The 19,834-nt window shown below is 34.5% G+C and overlaps 1 protein-coding gene across 4 annotated transcripts; it reads left to right on the top strand.

The window, feature by feature from the left end:
- The first annotated feature begins 10,413 nt into the window (after positions 1-10,413).
- Positions 10,414-16,686, top strand: LOC109005170 (OVARIAN TUMOR DOMAIN-containing deubiquitinating enzyme 6). Of its 4 annotated transcripts, none has more exons than XM_018983975.2 (10): positions 10,420-10,613; positions 11,000-11,037; positions 11,117-11,982; positions 12,513-12,674; positions 14,382-14,459; positions 14,959-15,037; positions 15,141-15,286; positions 15,670-15,735; positions 15,827-16,001; positions 16,214-16,686. In XM_018983975.2, the coding sequence occupies exons 3-10, from the start codon at positions 11,296-11,298 to the stop codon at positions 16,432-16,434; spliced, it is 1,614 nt and encodes a 537-aa protein (XP_018839520.2). In that variant the 5' UTR covers positions 10,420-10,613; positions 11,000-11,037; positions 11,117-11,295; the 3' UTR covers positions 16,435-16,686. The 4 variants fall into 4 exon arrangements, with proteins under 4 accessions (XP_018839516.2, XP_018839520.2, XP_035546033.1 ...); XM_035690140.1 differs by having other exon boundaries at positions 10,931-11,037; XM_018983971.2 differs by having other exon boundaries at positions 10,414-10,613; positions 11,000-11,982.
- The last annotated feature ends 3,148 nt before the right edge of the window (positions 16,687-19,834 follow it).

Genomic DNA, 19,834 nt, shown 5'->3' with positions numbered 1-19,834 from the left:
GTTGTACTTATCAAAATGTGACCACCGTAATTAACAGTACTCTCTCTCTCTCTCTCTCTCTCTCTCTCTATCTCTCTCTCACAAATTTAACCACTTAATACTTCCTTTTGTTCCCTCTTATAGCTCTAGTGTGGCGCATTGGAAAGCTTGAATGTGACTTCCTTGGAGTGGACTAGGTGAAAGTGTAAATTTCACTTAGGCCTCATTTGGATTGAGAGTTGATATCAACTAATCTCATATAATCATTATAATTTTTTTAATCTTTTATATAAAATAAAATAAATAATTCAACTTTTTCAAATACTAAAACAATAATAATATTAAAAAATAATATTCTAGCAATATTTTATTTAATTTTCAAATTTCATTTCAACTCATCTTATCTCAATTCACTATCCAAACATCACTTAGATCTCGTTTGGTTACGTAGTTTAGATGAGATGTTCTGTTGAAAGTTGAATAAAATATTGTTATAATATAAATTTTTAATATTATTTTTGTTTTGAAATTTGAAAAAGTTGAATGTTTATTATATTTTGTATGAGAATTTGAAAAAATTGTAATGATTATATGAGATGATATAAGATGAGATGAGATAAAATTTAAAAAATGATTATAGAGTTTGGGAGTGCATAATTGTAGTCAACTCGGAGAACGTATGCTCTACAATTTTGGAAGTGGCTAAGGGTATGAATATGAAGGCATTCAATTAGGCACTTGTGAAGAAATGGTTGAGGCAATACCTGTTAAATTATCACTTGTCTTAAAAGTTTAAATTGATGACAAGAGATAGATTTTAATCATTTATATATATTTTTTACTTTGCTCCTCATATATAGGCTAGACTTCCTCCCAATAAGTGGATCCAATACGTGAAAATTTTAACTAAATGACGTAGAATGCAAAGTCAGGATCCAAATTAAGACATTTGCTATAATACCATATTAAATCATCACTTGTTTTACAATGTTAAACTGATATGAAAATTTAAATTTAAATCGTTTATATTTTTCTTAACAATACCAACATGAGAGAGAAGTTATAGAAAAACATAAAGAACAGGTGGGAGTATTCTCTCAACACACTAAATTTGTGATGGAGATGTTCTATGATGATATTGTGGCATAGCATTTAGTGTGAACATAGAGTCCTTATATGGACAACTTTGCTTCTATTTATGGGATTGTGCAGGGACAAGAAGCTTGGTGGCAAACATAATGGAGATTCCAGGTGGTTCTTTTCAATGGAATTTTAATTCCTTAGGACAGCTCATGATTGGGAACGTAATACTATTTCAAAATTCTTCAACATGTTATATTCCACGAGGATAAGAATATTATTGTTAAAGACCAGTGCAAGAAAAGTAGTGGCCGTGATGATACGGTTGATCATTCGTTACTTCATTTTGAGATATATGATTTCTTCAGCAGCATGCATGGGTTATGCAACGCAAGGTAGTTGATTTTCTTGTGAGTTGGAGAAGTGATCTTTATGCCGTTCCACAAGTTGTAGCTATTGGGGAATATGGTCCCTATTTGTCTCATATAGTTCATATGGAAGGAAGAGACTGATGCTTATTTCGAAGTCAAGGAGCATTCACATGGAAGTTCTCAGTCGTTTCTTTTTCGAGACGTTATTCCTTTAGACAATATTTATAAATTTTAATGGGCTTAACTTTCATGACTTTCTTACTGCTATTTCTTCTCTTAGGTCCTGTTTAGATTTAGAGATAAGTTGAGATGAATTGAGATGATTTTAGATGAATTGAATAAGTTGTTATTAGAATATTATTTTTAATATTATTATTATTTTGAGATTTGAAAAAGTTAAATTGTTTATTATATTTTATACTAGAATTTGAGAAAATTATAATAATGAGATGAGATGAGTTGATGTGAGTTTAGAACCATGTCTCATCTCATCTCATCTCATTTCAGATTATTTGAGTTGATATGTAAATAGTAATATTTTATGGGTCTCATTGAGACGTATTTGAATGTATGAAATATATTAAAATATGTATTTGAATATATAAAGTAGATTGAGATATGTTTAACTTTTTATATAAAATTGAAAAAGTAATGAATCTCGTCAATGATTAATTTGAAATGGATTGAGATAAATTTAACATACGATTAGCCTATCTATAAATTTTTCTCAAAGAAAACAGTCAATTGGTTTGAAATATTTTAAATATAAATTTAGTGGAAGTATTAAGAAGTACAAAGCCAAGTTAATTGGTATGTGTACTTGTTAAAGAATATTGTGCGGATACAGTAATCTGAAAAATAAATGCGACTTTGAGGCGTGTTGATCACTATCTTTAAGGTGATAATTGCCCCCACTCGAAAGAGTTTGCTACCGGGTTACAAGCAATTCACCTCCAGGATACAACAAAGTCACCAACTGCAGATAGCAATTCTGAAGTTTTTCCTTCAGAGTTTCTCTACAAAATTGTGCAAGTGACTGAAAATATGAGAGAATGGAATGAATGAAATTCGTGGGTCTCATCCCCTATTTATAGAGAATGAAGTGACACCATGTGAAAGATCACAACTCTTAACTTGTGACTTTTCTACTGGCAGTTACTGGTTTAAAGGTTATGATGTTTCACTTAAAGACCAAAGGGTATGACTTAGCCTAGTGGTTAACAGGCGCCTCACTTGGGAAAGGGAGGGCATTGGTTCGAGTCTCCAGAAGTGCCTTTTCAATTAAATTGATTTTTGAGAAACATTGCACCATATCAAAGTGCCCTATTCAGCCCATGTGCAAACACCCAAGTGTTATGACTCTTTGGCCCACGTGCAAGGCTTGGTTGGCCCAAGCATTGTGTCTGCCCAAGTCCAACACTTCACAAAATTATTAAATCAAATTGCACTTGTAGAGTTTCGAACTCCTACCCTTTCATTTGAAACAACATACCATTACCATTGAACCAATGCATCTCTTTGAGATAATGGTTCACGTAAATACATAATAACTCATACTCAATAAATTCACATATTTAATATCACAATCTATATTAAATATAACAATCCCCCACTTAGATTGCGATATTAAATTTTCAGTCACATACTGATATTCTCATGCATACAAGAAGGTATCTCTCGACTTAAACCTTCAATTAGTGTAAGTATCTCAAATTCTTAACAAAGTCAATGGTGGCCTAGGCTTAAACCAAGACTCTATACGCTAAGAACGGAAATACCACACACATGATTCTATCCAATTTTAGCGAGATAACTCACCAATTATTTGCACCAATTCACGTGCTCCATCCTGGCATTCATGAACATTTACAAAAGTAAACCTTAAACTTTTGGTAGAAGTTGTCCCCACCTCTTATGCTCACATAGGTAAAGTTCCTTTCTATGTCTCTGTTACTTCAGACATTTATACAACTATTGAACTTCATTAAGAGTATAATACTCATCCTACATTTAGCGTAACAGCCAGCACTGACCATCCTGGAAGGGTTTCTCATATTAAATTAAATTTCAGTGCTATCCCAGCCACATAACTGTAACTTGTTATTACCCATTAAACCTTAGACTATTTATTAATAGTGTAAGGTTGGGTTCCTATTACAGGTGACTTTTAAAAGAAAGGTTTCAAACCCATTCCACTAGATGTACTATTCACCATATCTCTCGAGAGTCCCTTTGTGAAAGGATCCGCCAAGTTTTTACTTGATCGTACATATATAATAGTGATAATTCCATCACTTATTAATTGTTTGACATATTCATGTCTCAAACTAATATGTCTAGATTTTTCATTATAGACCTTACTATAAGCCCTAGACATAGTAGCTTCACTATCACAGTACAAAGAAATGGCTGACATCGGTTGTGGCCACAACTTTATGTCAAATAACAAATTCCTCAGCCATTCTGCATCTTTGCCCGCTGCCGCCAAGGCTACAAATTCAGATTCCATTGTAGAATGTGAAATACATGTCTGTTTCTTAGAAGCCCATGAAATAGCTCCACTACCAAGGGTGAAAACCCAACCAGACGTAGCCTTATTATCACTTGCACTAGTAATCCAACTAGCATCACAATATCCTTCTAGTACAGCAGGAAAATTGGTATAATACAGTCCTAACGAACCAGTTCTTTTAAGGTACCCAAGGACTCTACCAATTGCTTTCCAATGCTCCGTACTAGGATTACCCGTATATCTAGAAAGTTTACATACGGCAAAGGAAATATCTGGCCTAGTGCAATGCATTGCATACATTAAACTGCCAATTGCACTAGCATATTCTAACTGAGCAACCGCTCTCCCAGCATTCTCAGTTAATTTAAATGAAGAGTCGTATGGGGTATTTGCTTCTTTAATTCCTAAGTGTTAAAATTTAAGAAGCATTTTCTCAACATAATGAGATTGACATAAAGCATAACCCCCACTACGTTTCTTTACTTTGACACCCAAAATAGTGTCAACTTCATTAAGATCTTTCATTTTGAACTTTGAAGATAAATACTTCTTAGTTTCAGATATTCCTTCCATATTTGTTCCAAATATAAGTAAGTCATCAACATAAAGACATATTATAACACCATAACAATCTGTGAATTTAGAATAAATACACTTATCAGCATTATTATGCCTAAATCCATGAGATAAAATTACTGAGTCAAATTTCTCATGCCATTGTTTTGGTGCTTGCTTTAATCCATACAATGACTTAATTAATTTGCAAACTTTCTTTTCTTGTCCATGCATAACAAATCCTTCTGGTTGTTCCATGTACACCTCTTCATCCAATTCACCATTTAGGAAAGCAGTTTTAACATCCATTTGGTGTACATATAAATTATATATTGAAGCCAGTGCCATAAGCACTCTAATGGATGTAAATCTAGCCACTGGGGCATACGTATCAAAATAGTCTATGCCCTCTTTTTGTTTAAAACCTTTGGCTACTAATCTGGCTTTAAAAGTTTGAAGAGACCCATCTGTATTGTATTTTCTCCTAAATACCCACCTACAACCAATAGGTTTTGATCCAGGAGGCAAGTCTACTAAAACCCAAGTATTGTTTGACAATATTGAGTCCATTTCATCATTTATTGCCTCTTTCCAAAATGAAACATCTCTAGAAGTCATAGCTTCTTTAAATGTTTTTGGATCTTCTTCTATATTTAATAGAATGGGTATCTTATTTAAAACATCATCTCTATTTCCTTCCAAAAGGAAAACAATAGCCTGAGATGACACAAAATCTGGATCCAAGTTTTTCTCTTTTCTAACTCTTTGACTTCTTCTCGGTTCAGTCAATGTGTCAGGAATTACACAATTCCTTTTCCGACTCAAGTTAGATTCTAGTGTTTGAGTAGGATCTGATACTGCTTTAGAATCATTATAGAATTTATCTTCAATAAATTCCACATCCTTTGATTCTACTATAACGTTAGAATTCAAATCCAAAAGTCTATATGCTTTTGAATTCTCAGCATATCCTACAAAAACACTCTTGATTGCCCTTGGACCTAATTTTGTTCTTTTTGGGTCCGGAACTCTATAAAAGGCTAAACAGCCCCATACCCTTAGGTATTCCAGATTTGGTTTCCTACCTTTCCACAATTCATATGGTGAAATTTTGAATTTCATAGAAGGTATTCTATTATGCAAATAACATGCCGTGAGCAATGCTTCTCCCCATAAATTTAAAGACAATTTTGCATTCAAAATCATAGCATTTACCATATCAACTAGTGTCCTATTTTTTCTTTCCGCTAAACCATTTTGTTGTGGGGTATAGGGTGCACTAGTTTGATGTATTATGCCATTCTCCTCGCAGTACAAAGAAAATTCAGTAGGAAAATATTCACCGCCTCTGTCACTGCGAAGAATCTTAATTTTCTTTTCCTTTTGATTTTCAACAACAGACTTATAAGATTTAAACATATTGAAGGCTTCATCCTTACTTTTCATTAAATATACATATGTATATCTTGAGAAATCATCAATAAAAGTAATAAAATATCTATTGCCTCCTCTAGTTAAAATACCATTTAATTCACAAATATCAGAATGCACAAGTTCTAATAATTGTGTATTTCTGTCTGTTTTAGGAAAAGGTTTCTTTGTCATTTTTGCTTGAATGCAAATTTCACATTTAGCATCATGTCCATAATTATATGGAATTAAACTATGTTTAGACATAAACTTTAAGGATTTAAAGTTCAAATGTGCTAAACGATTATGCCACAAAGTAGAAGACTCAACAATATAAGCAGAATCAGAACTTATTTTATTAATACTTAGTTTATACATTCCATCACAAGAGTACCCTTTTCCAACAAACACTCCCCCTTTGGAAAGAATTACATTATCAGACTCGATTACGGTCTTGACACCCTTCTTACAAAGCAAATTTGCTGATACAAGATTTTTCTTTATTTCTGGGACATGAAGAACATTAACAAGAATAAGTTTCTTTCCAGAAGTGAACTGAATTTCCACAGTTCCTTTTCCCACAACTTTTGCAGAGTTGTGATTTCCCATTAGTACTACATGTCCATCTGCTGCATCTTCATAATTTTTGAATTGAGATCTCTGATTGCAAACATGAACGGTAGCGCCTGAATCATACCACCAATCAGAAGACTCAGTTGTTGTAGCCATATTTAACTCTGTAATCATACTAATGTGCATTTCAGAGACCATGGCCACAATTTCTGAAGTCTCATTTTCGATCAGATTTGCACTATTGGGATTGCCATTTTCTTTCTTGTATTTCTTCTTGTACCTGCATTCACGCTTAAAGTGTCCATTCTTTCCGCAATTGTAACAAGTTTTTATTTTCTTGGACTTGTCACCATTGTTAGAAAAGTCATTAAATTTTCTCTTGTTTCCTCCAAAATTACCTTGAAACTTATTTTTCTCATCAACAAAGTTCACTTTAGAGCCATTTTGAGAAAATAATTTCTTATCACGAATTCGAGTTTCCTCTTCAATTCGTAAATGTTTTTGAATTTGCTCTATAGTGAAATCTTCTGTTGTGTGCATAAGTTTCTTTCTATAATTATTCCAACTTGGAGGAAGTTTGGCAATAATAGCCCCGACTTGCAAAGGTTCAGAAACTTCAACATTAAGATCTCGAAGTTTATTCACCAAAACTTGCAATTCATGGACTTGATCCATCAACGAAGTATTATCATTCATTGTAAATTCAAAATATTTCATAATAAGGAATTTATCCGTACCTTGCTTTTCGGTTCTATATTTTAATTCCAATGCATCCCAAATCTCTTTTGGTGACTTGATTGATGTAAACAAGTCGTAGAGACGATCGGAAAGTGTATTTAGAATGTGTCCTCTACATACCACTTCATCTTCTTCACGCTTCTTGTGTTCTGCCTTGATTTGATCATTATCGTCAGGTTTGGGTTCTGGAAGTACTGGCAAGTTCGAATCCAAAACATACGCAATCTTCAATGTAGTAAGAATGAACATCAACTTGTCTTTCCAGCGATTAAAATTTGTTCCATCAAACCTATCTAGTTTGACAAAGTCTTGATTCATCATCTTGAAAGTCGTCATATCAGATTCTGATCCCATTGCGATTATCACCTTAAAATTGTTAAAGAATATTGTGCGGATACAGTAATCTGAAAAATAAATGCGACTTTGAGGCGTGTTGATCACTATCTTTAAGGTGATAATTGCCCCCACTCGAAAGAGTTTGCTACCGGGTTACAAGCAATTCACCTCCAGGATACAACAAAGTCACCAACTGCAGATAGCAATTCTGAAGTTTTTCCTTCAGAGTTTCTCTACAAAATTGTGCAAGTGACTGAAAATATGAGAGAATGGAATGAATGAAATTCGTGGGTCTCATCCCCTATTTATAGAGAATGAAGTGACACCATGTGAAAGATCACAACTCTTAACTTGTGACTTTTCTACTGGCAGTTACTGGTTTAAAGGTTATGATGTTTCACTTAAAGACCAAAGGGTATGACTTAGCCTAGTGGTTAACAGGCGCCTCACTTGGGAAAGGGAGGGCACTGGTTCGAGTCTCCTGAAGTGCCTTTTCAATTAAATTGATTTTTGAGAAACATTGCACCATATCAAAGTGCCTATTCAGCCCATGTGCAAACACCCAAGTGTTATGACTCTTTGGCCCACGTGCAAGGCTTGGTTGGCCCAAGCATTGTGTCTGTCCAAGTCCAACACTTCACAAAATTATTAAATCAAATTGCACTTGTAGAGTTTCGAACTCCTACACTTTCATTTGAAACAACATACCATTACCATTGAACCAATGCATCTCTTTGAGATAATGGTTCACGTAAATACATAATAACTCATACTCAATAAATTCACATATTTAATATCACAATCTATATTAAATATAACAGTACTCATAAAAAAAAACATTGATTATTATGAAACATTTTATCCTGTCGCTTGACTAGATATTGTGAGATGTCTTGCATCAATTCATAATTCCCAATTAATCTAGCTTGATTGCAATAATATCTTTTTCCACGATGATTTAGATGAAAGGAGTTACGTCTTTACCACGAAGTTTCTGGTAACCATAACAAGTTTCTTTATGGCTTGAAAAATGTTGAATTCGAGCGACTAGAGAGCAATCAAAAGTGGACTATGTGAATTCATGAGTCAATAATGTGAATTCATGAGTCAATAGAGTAGAAGACATTGACTCATGAATTCACATAGTCCACTTTTGATTGCTCTCTAGTCGCTCGAATTCTAACATTTTTCCGGTCACCTTTGGTTGCATAGTTCAAATGAGATGAGATGTTTTGTTGAAAGTTGAATAAAATATTATTATTATATAATTTTTTAATATAATTTTTATTTTAAGATTTGAAAATTTTAAATTATTATTATATTTTGTATGAGAGTTTGAAAAAGTTGTAATAATTATATGAGATGAGATGAGATGAGATGAGATAATTTAATTCTGTGTAACCAAACCAATTCTTAGTATTTGTGGGTTTTAATCGCTAGTAATGATTTAAAGAGTTTCTAAACAACAAACATAAGTTGAAAAATCTTTGAAGAATTGATAATATTTTCTAAGGCAACGTTTGTTTTCGTATGAGATGAGATTAATTAGAATAAAAGTTAAAAGTTGAATAAAATATTATTAAAATATATTTTTTTAATATTATTTTTGTTTTAAGATTTAAAAAAGTTGATTTATTTATTTTATTTTATGTGTAAATTTAAAAAAATTGTAATGATTAGATTAGATGATATGAGATGTGATGAGAATGGTTATGAAAACAAAAACAAAGCCTAAATAAAATAGTTTAGGCATCTGACAACCATAATGTCTTGGGTATAAGTAAGAGCTCATTTGAATATTAAGAATATCTTATAATAGTAGTGAAATAGTTTGTGAATAATAATGAATAGTTTGTAAATAGTAGTATAATAGTTTAATAATATCTGAAAATATTTATATTCCTAAACAGGTTCCATTTGGTTTCACAGATAGTCTCAACTCAATTCATCTCATCTAAACATCATTAAAATACAAATACTTTTCAACTTTAAATTTTAATTTTTTTAATTTTTTCATCTAATAATTGCCTAATCATTATAAATTTTCTAAACTTTCAAACAAAACACAAAAAATAATTCAATTTTTTCAAATTTTAAAATATAAATTATATTATAAAAATATTTTAATTTTATAATATTTTTATTCAACTTTTTTTCTCTCATTTTCTAAAGAGAAATGCTATGCATCAACCACTCTTCACTCTCATGCCCTATACCTATAATTTTTTTTATAAGGTGTGAGTGTTTTTCATAGGGTATAGGGTGTGAGGTGGTGAATAGTGACTGATAAAAAGAATTTTTCTTTTTGTAAATCCTCATAAAACATCTTAACTAATATCATTTCACTACTATTTACAAACTATTTAATTGATATTCACAAATTTCTCATCTAATTTAATTTCATTTTTATAATCCAATGAAACCTAAATCAATACAAACTTGAATATGGCAATGTTTGGTAACTTTGGTTAGTGAAGTGATTTGAGATCACCTCAAACTAAAGATCGTTTATCTTTTTATTCGAAGAAAAGAGAATCTTGGTCTCCAAGAAAGGGGAGGTAAAAAAAAAAAAAAAAATAGATATAAATTTCACAATTTTTATATTATTTAAAAATATGTAATTTTATTTTTTTATCATCATATTTATGAAATATATGAAGATAAAAAAATAAAATTATATATTTTTTAAGTAGTATATAAAATACGAAACTTTTATATAAAGTGACTAAAAAATGAAGTTGGTCTCCAAGAAAGGGAATCTTCTTCTCCAAGGGCAGTGAGTGGTTGACACGCACGCCCCCATCCAATCACACTCCTTCTCACCTTCCTTTAAAACGCAACGCATCCCCCCCCCTCAACCTCTCTCTCGCTCTCTCGCAAATACTCTCCTTCGGCCTTAAGTTTCTCCCCCTCCTTTTCGGTGCTTTATAAGAGAAATTATTGTCAAAAAATAAAATTAAACCCTAATAAAATTCCTAGCACTTGCAGATCGCACCCCCAACGCTTTCTTGTTCGTTCGAGGTTTCGTTTCCTCTTTCTCTCTCTCTCTCTCTCTCCAGGTGAGTTGCCCTAAACAGGCCCGAGTCAACCCTAGGTTTTCCGCGATCGTGTTCACATTTTGTTCGACTTTCGGTGCCTTTCTTTGGTTTATTTTGATCTTTGATCATCTTCTTTGTTTGATGGTTATGGTAGCTTTTGGAATTTGATTTGCCTTAGTTGTGCTGGGTTTGCCTTAGATGCTGATGTTTGAGTTTTGTGTCTCTGTTGTTTATTTTTGTAATATAATCGATAACTCATCTGACGAAAGTCTTGTAGTGGAATTAGGTACACTAGTTTGCTAGTCTAATCTACTGAATCGTTTTTAATTGAAACTTAGGGATGTGATTGGTAAAAGTTCTTTATTTTAGTACTTGATTTTCTCGGGAATGTATCGGGTTGATTGCAGCTTCAGCTTTGCGAAGGTTGGCTTTTCGGATTTTTCGGGTAAACTCGACTACTTAAGAGGGTTTTGTTGTTTAAAGTTCGAGGTCTGGGTCTCATGAGAATTGTCAGGGGAATGCAGAGATCGTTTCGCGAGGAGCACAAGGCACTGGGCTGGAAAAAAGCATTCAGCCAGGGAATTGGCGTGACTGTACCCAAGGCAAGGACGCGTGACAAACCGATTAATATGGTTTTGGGTCTCTAAGTTCGGGGCTTGGAAGGGAGACTGGGGCTAGGTTTTGAGTTCAGGAAGATATAAAAATGACTCGAATTTTGGTTCAGCGAGGATCTGCAGGTGGTTCTTCTTCCACCCCAAGCCGTAATTCTTCCTTGCCTGGGTCTTCTTCGGCTCGGGTTGAGCCGCAGGTTCCTACTCCTCAGGTTCTTTCAGCTTTGAAAGATGAGGAACTTGAGGAGGTGCAGGAACAAGTGGTTGTGGATGAGCTTTTGGAGTTGTGTGGGAGTAGCGACAGCAAGGCAGCAAAAGGTGATGATCTTTTGATGGAAAGCTTTCATGACGTGAAGAATGAGAGTTCGAGTGATGAAATTAAGGATGGTGAGAAAGTTGGTAATGATGAAATTGTGGGTCAGGGAGAGTTGTTGAAAGGAATGACTGGGTTGAGAATTTCTGAGAGGCTTACGGTTGATACTGAGGGTTCAAGTGTGAATTCTGCAGGGGCAGGTAGTGGGAGTTCGCAGCCTCCTCCTCCCCCTGTCCCACCTCCAAAACTTTCAGCTGGAAACTCAAATTCTAGAAGATGTGTCTCAGGAAATCCAAGTTCTGTCCGGATTGGATCATCCAGAAGAGCAGTTGCCTGGCCTGTTGTTTCAACAAGGACTTCACCGACTGGTTCACGGCCTTCTTCGCCCAAGTCTCACGGTGAAAGCGAGGGATATAATAGCGCTGATGAACAAAACCCTTGCTTTGTTTCCTCCTATGATGACATAGTAAGTTGCTGGTTTTGTTAGTCCTACAAAATCGCCAAGTGTTGTATGTCTTTCTCTTGTTTTTCCTTAATCGTTGTTTTCCTCAGTCGAATTGAATCAACAGAGGATTCTTTTGTTGGTCCTACCATTCATGGTCATTATAAACTATGTAACTTAGTTTTTCTTTTCCTTGTGTGTGTGTATAGGCCATGAATGCAGAAATTTTTTTCTGTGCTTTTGTGGTTCAGTCAACATCTGTTTGATGCTCAGGATGTGTTTCTATTTATCATTAAAAAATCTGAATTGTGCGAATATTTTGTACTAATGAACTTTTAGGTGTCTTGAGAATAGAGTTCTATTTTAAATTTTAGGTGTTTGGGTTCCTGACCTTTCTTAAACCAAGACTTTTGTGTGTTTCATTTTATCAATTTGTATCAATCTATTTTGCTCAGAGACCTTTCTAGTGTCCCCCCTCTCAAGTTTTAGATTTGAAGCTCAGCAGGGTTCAGCATCAGATTCAGAATTTGAATTGCCATTTACATCTGTGTCAGGAAAGAGAACGTCAGTTTGAAATTGACATTAGAAGGGCAAAAGGCTTTGAAGTCAAAAGAATGCTGGAGGATGGGAATTGTCTCTTTCGTGCTGTAGCAGATCAAGTTTATGGTGACTCCGAAAATTATGATTTGACCAGACAAATGTGCATAGATTATATGGTAAGATGATGCAAACTCTTATGGGGATGCTTATCTTGTTTATATGTTGTTATTGCCGATCTTTATGCACCACTGAAGATCTAATATTACTCGCTAGTTGCATAAAAGCTACGTAGTCATTATATGAGATACCAATCTGACTCTCATCGTTAGTTATTTAGTGTCATCATACAAATAGTGAAAGAATTTTGGAATATCTTGGAAGAATAAGGAAAGAAAGCAATATGATTTTTATCTATCTGGGAGAATACTGAATACTGGATCATAGCCTTGTAAGACAACATTAAATAGAGTTGTATGGCTCCTTTTGTTGGCCATGCATCATTAAGTTAGAGCTACATATTTTTTGGGTGTTACATATGTAGCCCTTGAAGTTGTCTAATAGGTGATGGACCTTTTATTGTGCTGGAAAGGCCAGTTTGACAATCAACACTGTGAAGCACTACGAAGAATGATCCTGATCTATCTTTTATTGTGAATATGGAGAGAGAGGAATGATTAAAGTTTCTAGGATTGTTAGAAGGCTGCAGAGGAGCTAAAAAGTTTCCTGTTTAGAACCCTTTTTCTTTGAATGTTAACAGACATGTACCCGCAACTTTAGCTTTCAGGACTTTATTATGCTTTTTGCTTTTTCTAACTAGGTGTTTTTATCAGATACGTTCTTGTTTACTCAGGTTGTTCCTTTTTGGTCATTAATCTAATGATCTTCTTATTAAAATAGAATTAAAAAGATTACAGAGTTAAAGAGAACTAAAGAGAATTGAGAAAGAGACGGATAAACTATGCCTGCTGCACAAAAAAAAAAAAAAAAAGGATGTCAGGTCAGATAAAATACTACAAACTGTGGCATTACTATTATCATATCATAATTTAACATATAATGTTCCGAAGGATGTAAATATTAAATTTCATGGGAAATCAGAAAAGAAAAAGGCGCGACTATATGAGGAGCCCATGGTGACATGTATTTCACATGAACTGCACGTTACTCTTCTTCTTTGGTAAGGATGCTACAGAGCTGCCATTTTAAATGATGGACATTGGCCCCCATTGGACTAGTTGGGGACCTGTTCGCTTTTTGAAATAAAGGAGCCAAGGTGCTTTTTTTTCATGCAAGTAAATGGAGAGAGAGTAAGGACAAAGCAGTTCTCTTTGCTGCGGTACATCGACTGAGGAACATTACTGTCAAAATTCCATCATCTATAACTCAAATTTCGGCTTCTCAGGAAGAAATGGACAATTCATAGGTCGGTTAAAATAAATATGCACTATATACCTGTTTCAGGAGCTTCCATTTATGTTTTTATTTTTATTTTTGTGGGGTTGGGAGGAGGGATTGGGGATTCAGACTATTGGTAATTGTAGGTGCAATATAAACATCTTTTCTGTGCACATTTGCAAAATAGGTAATTTCATTTTACTACATGTAACACGTTCTCTCTTTCTAATTTAGTTGTTTTTCGTATTGTACTGGGATTGGTAATCTTTGGTTTAAAAATTACACGTCTTTCTACTATTAATTATATATGTAAAGCTTTTCTACTTTTATTTCTGTATTTCTATGCATGCTTGCCAGAAGTTTGTAATTTTGCTTTCAGCTTGTGGTACTTTTAGGTTTATACTTATTGTGGATTTGGAGTTTGTGGGTTATCAGAGAGATTGAATCTGAAGCATATATGATCAAATACCTGTTTTTACTTGATTCAGGAGCGGGAAAGAGATCATTTCTCTCAGTTTATAACAGAAGGCTTTACATCTTATTGTAAGAGGAAGAGAAGAGATAAGGTATGTAATCTTTCTATTTAAGTTACTGTTTACACTCCAATCTGTATGTATAAACCACAAAATTCATTATCTTTTGGAAAGGACTTCTTGCTACCTTTTTTTTGTTCTCTTGTGCACCTTAAATCAGAACAATTTCTTTCTTCATATTTTTTTTTCCGGTTTGTGGTAGTGATATTCAATTTCCCAGTTTTTTTCACAGCAGAATAAAGCTTTCAATTTAAATGTTGGCTCATTCAGTTCCAGAGAGTAATACATATATATTGTTTTTATGAGCAAGTAATATAAGTGCATAGGTGCATTGGGATGGGATGACTGGAATATTTACTGAATGATTCACACAGTATGGTGACTGGAATATCCCATGTCACTTGCTCTTTCTTAACACAGCTACATCATAATCTGAGTTTGATTTGGACATTCATGACTTCCACATTATGGGTCCTCTTTTCTTTTCCATTGTGAATATGACAATTTATATTCTTTTTATCCTGGGTGGCAGGTCTACGGAAACAATGTAGAGATTCAAGCCTTATCAGAAATGTATAATCGGCCCATCCATATCTATTCCTACAGCACAGGTGTTGCTTTGCTCAGTGTGAATAATGATATTGACATTCTTTCAGCAGACTTCTACCCTTTGCATTGGTCTATCTATATGCTAAGTTAAATTTACCTATGCAGAGCCTATAAACATATTTCATGGAAGCTACAACACTGACACACCACCCATACGACTGAGTTATCATCATGGGAATCATTACAACTCACTTGTTGACCCGCGCCGTTTGACCATTGGCGCAGGACTTGGATTCAGCTGTCTTCATGGGGTGTGTAAAGCAGTATTTGTCTTCAGTGAATTCAAAGTTTCTTTTCCTATTGTATGTTGAAGACACGCAAGATTTTATGTGCTAACCTGGAACTAAGAAGGAAGTGCACCACACGTTCACAAACCAGATTAAATACATGTTTTGTTCAAATTAAATGTGTTCATGAGTGTTCTGGAAGGGGCTAGATATGTTTCCATATAACCTTGTTCTTTCGTCACGTAATTTCAACATGTAGGTTACTTTCCTTTTTTTTGTGTATTTATGTTTGTGTTATTTGGGCTTTCTTGGTGGGGGATGAGAGGTTGGAACAGCAGCTATTGTGCAGCTTCATTGAATGTGTAGTTGGCTTACAAATAGCAATATGTTTGTGGTTTTCTCTGCAGAGAAATGTTGACAAGGATCAAGTCAAGGCTGCCATCAGAGCTCAGCAAGATCAACAGATTGATAATGTTAGTACCTTGATTGTTATGCGGAGTGATCTACAGGAATGTTTGATAATATGCTAACGACAAAATTGCTTTCCAACTTCTATGCTGACAGGCACTTCTAGCTGAGGGTCGATTTTACTCTGATCTTGAGCTCACTGAGAAAGAAATTGAGCGCATGGTGATGGAAGCTTCTCGAGCTGAGTATCTTGCTGATGATTCATACAAGCAGCAACTTGGCCGAAGAGAATCATCTACTTCTAGTGCTGAACCATCATCTTCTGGAGCTAGTAAGTACATCAGTCACTCGAAAGAAGAAAAAAGTTCTGACACATTAGTTTGGCATTGTTACTGAAAATTTGTAGTTGCAAATAATCATTTTTGCTGCCTTTTTTATGGATCACAATTTGCCTGCTAAACTAATAACTTGGAGTAGATTACATATAAAAAAAAAAAAAACTGGAGTACATTGTGTTGCTAACTGTAGTGTCAATGTAAATAGCTGGTTCATCAGGCAGTGAGACCAAGGGAGGTGGAAGAGAGCGTGGTTTGCAGGATTCTGTGCTTAGCAGCAGCAGCATGCAGATGGTTCTGTCAATGGGGTTTAGCTATTTGCAGGTGATTGAAGCCTATAGCATATTTGGGGATGATGTTGATTCTATGGTCTGTTACCTGTTGGAAACCAGCAGCAGCAGCAGACGCAAGGGCAAAGCAACAGAATGAGTTTCAAACCAAAAAGACACACTAGCCGCCTCCTGCATTTGTATTTGCATCCTCCCTTTGCTGAGGTTTAGCTCTAGTTTAAGAAGGAACCATTTCTATAAGCAGAGAGGCCTATGAGCCTTATTTATATAACAGTATATATGATGCTTTTGACAATAAAAAAGTATCTACTAGTTTACTTTTTCAATTAGTATAAAACTCAAATGTGAAAAAATCACTTCTGGGGTTAAATTCGGTCCTCTATATTTATTAGTCTCTAGTTGGGAAATATACTTCGAATATAATCTGTGCGACGAAGAATATATTCTCTTATATAGTTTATGTAATTAGCATTTCACGAGCTCTTCTACAAATAGAACAATTAAAAGTTTAGCATTTTGATTTTAAAAAATTATGGTTGAGAAAGTCATTCACTTCCCACAACAGTGAGTCGGTGACTTGGGCCAGGGGTGCACAAACAAGCCGTTCACCCAACCCGACTGACTTACACACCCGAACCATTTCAGTATACTTCGGAAACGGAAATGACCGTACCCGTCTTCTCCTTTAATCGGAATTACCCGATTTCCGAATTTTGACAAAAAAATGCCATAGTTTCACACGTATATGTTAACACAGACTAAAGGGGATTGTCTCCTCTTCAGTCTTTCTAGAAGTCAGAACTCTCTCACGCAAATCTCTCTCTCACTGTCGCAGCTCAGTAGCTCACACTGTTGGAGTTGGAAATATTCTGTTTTTTTTCTCTCGCTCTCCCCCTCTTGCTCGCTTTGCTACTCTGCAAGGTTCGGTGGGACATTTGATGTTTTCTGGGTGTGGCTCGGTTGTCGTGAATAAGTTAGTTTGGGCTTTGATCGTCATGGTGGCTAACGAAAACGGATGGAAAGTGCTAGTGATCTGATTCTGGTAGAAATTGAGCACATTTGAAATTTGAAAAAAAAAAAAAAAGCAGAAGAAGTATCTGGTTCTTAAAATGGAACAAAAATGAGCTACGGAATTTGGAAGTAGTTGCCAAAATGGTAAAAATGGAAAGAGAGGAGGGAGGAGCTCCTTCCTTTTTCCCCAGGGCAGCTGTTGGCGTTTCTAGGAGAGATTAATAGATGGGTGTCACCGTCAACCTGTGCATGACCTAGAGAAATACAGAGGAAGAGGGCGTTGCATGTCTCCAAGTCCACAGCCTTCTCTATTCTTGTAATTAAATGCAACACCAGAATGCTCATTGCAAAGAAAACTATACCACATGATTTGACCAAAGATTCCATTACGCCACCCAATTCTCCTCTGGTTCCAAACTAATTATGTGAAGATTTTGTCACTATGCTTTGAATCAAACGGTACTGTCTCCCTGCAGAAGAGAGGAACGGTAGTGTCTTCCAATTAGGCAAAGATTAGTTAATCTCCATGGAAATTGGCAATAGGCAGAAGACTTGTCAATTGACTTGGCGGGATTGGCCTTTATCTTTGCATCCGTCTTCTTGGGCCCTTCATAACGCATCTTTCTGTTTAACACATTCACTTGACCCAAGTCAATACCGCTCCATCTCTTTGAATGCTACTATACATAAAGAAAATAATAATAATTTGTCAAACTAGCTGAAAATAATTTGATGCAGCATACCCAAAACCCAAAAAGTTAAAAAAAAAAAAAAAAGTAAAAAAGTCGGAAAATTCAAAAAATATTCGGGTTGGATAATTGATAATTAGGATCGGGTCATGTGAACAATCTTAACTAAGGGAGTAACCGGTCCGGTTTTATACATATTTTAGAACCGAATTAGTATATATCGGTTTTGAGATTTGAAAAATCGATACCGCACCGATTACACCCCTAAATTGATACTTCCGGTTTTAACGGTTCCAATCCGGTTTTTTCGATATATTATATAGTATATTATATTAATATATATAGCGATAATATATTATAGTATATATTATAATTGTATTATAGATTATAGTGATGTATTATAATATATAGTATTAGTATAACTACTAATACAATAAACTATGTCACTATAGTGATAATATATGGTTATTTATATAGGATTTTAAAATTTAATATTATACTAATAAGTAATTTATCATATAATACAAAATTATTTTATATATTATATATAATATAAAAAACCACTTAAAAATATTTTATACAATATAAAAATTTAAAAAATATATATAAATCGGTCTGGTTTCAGTTTTCATTTTTCTAACGCCAGTACCGGTGTTAGAAAAAGGAAAACCGAAACTGGACGAATTTCGACCGGTTTTGAGAAAAATAGAACCAAACTAGTAACGAATCATTGGTTTTTTTTTCACCCCTATCGGTGACCACACAAGCTCTCTTCTACCATAAAATTCAGTCAGCAAGAAACCCCTTGGAGAACTAATGATGTGATGCCTTTCTTTATGAGGACTATGAAAAAACAATACGCTAATACAGTCTACTGCTGACTCAGACTAACAGGTACATTTGGGTACTGAAATGATTTTGGATGATCTGTGAATAATAGTAAAAAAGTAATGAGAAAATATTGAATAGTAGTGGAGTGATCCATTACCCAAACACAACCAAATTTATAGATTAGTCTCAATAACTAGCCAACATGGTAAGTTACGCACTTGTATCAGAAGTCCAAGCCAACTGCACTTTGCTACCCTTTAATAACCAGATGTAGGAAATGCTTAGCTCAACAAGGATCCCAATAAGTGAAACTAAAGAGAAGTAGCAAAAAGATTGAAAGATTGCAAAAGAGAATTAAGAAGGTTGAGAGATTGCTATATAGACTTAGCTTTTCAAGAGTTCAATATCATTCACTTCAATTTTTCTTATATATTCTTGTGAGTGTCTTTGTAGTACCTTTTATAGGAAATTCCATGGTGGTTTGTTGTGACAACCAAATCACATGCACAACAAACCCATGGTGAGTTGTGCTAACCAAATCACATGTATAACAAACACAAGAAGGTGGAGGTGGATGACCATTTAGCTTTCCATCTTTGTTGTGATTGTTGTACATGTGACTTGATTGCCAACAACGCCATGAATTTGTTGTACATGTGACTTTGTTGCCAACAATCCCATGGATCCCTTGAGTTTTGTCTATAAAAGCACCCCAAGGACACTCACAAGAACACACAAGAAATTTGAAGTGAATGATACTAAGCTCTCGAAGAGCTAAGTCTATATTGCAATATTTCAATCCTTTTGCTACTTCTATTTTCTATATTGTAATCCAATCTTCTTACTACTTCTCTTTAGTTTTACAATACGTTTTGCTACTTCTCTTTTCTATCTTGCAATCTTTCAATCTTCTTACTACTTCTCTTTAGTTTTATAACACTTTTTTCCACATCTCTTTTCTATATTACAATCTTTCAATCTTCTTATTACTTCTCTATTCTATATTAT

Source organism: Juglans regia, chromosome 5, assembly GCF_001411555.2.
Source record: "Juglans regia cultivar Chandler chromosome 5, Walnut 2.0, whole genome shotgun sequence".
Taxonomy (NCBI): domain Eukaryota; kingdom Viridiplantae; phylum Streptophyta; class Magnoliopsida; order Fagales; family Juglandaceae; genus Juglans; species Juglans regia.
This window is presented reverse-complemented; position numbering and strand designations above follow the sequence as displayed.

Coding starts and splice junctions, on each gene's coding strand:
- LOC109005170 (XM_018983971.2), top strand. CDS start 11,296: ATGACTCGAATTTTGGTTCAGCGAGGATCTGCAGGTGGTTCTTCTTCC. Junction 14,460..14,958: donor AGAGGAAGAGAAGAGATAAG/GTATGTAATCTT, acceptor CCTGGGTGGCAG/GTCTACGGAAACAATGTAGA. Junction 16,002..16,213: donor ACCATCATCTTCTGGAGCTA/GTAAGTACATCA, acceptor CAATGTAAATAG/CTGGTTCATCAGGCAGTGAG.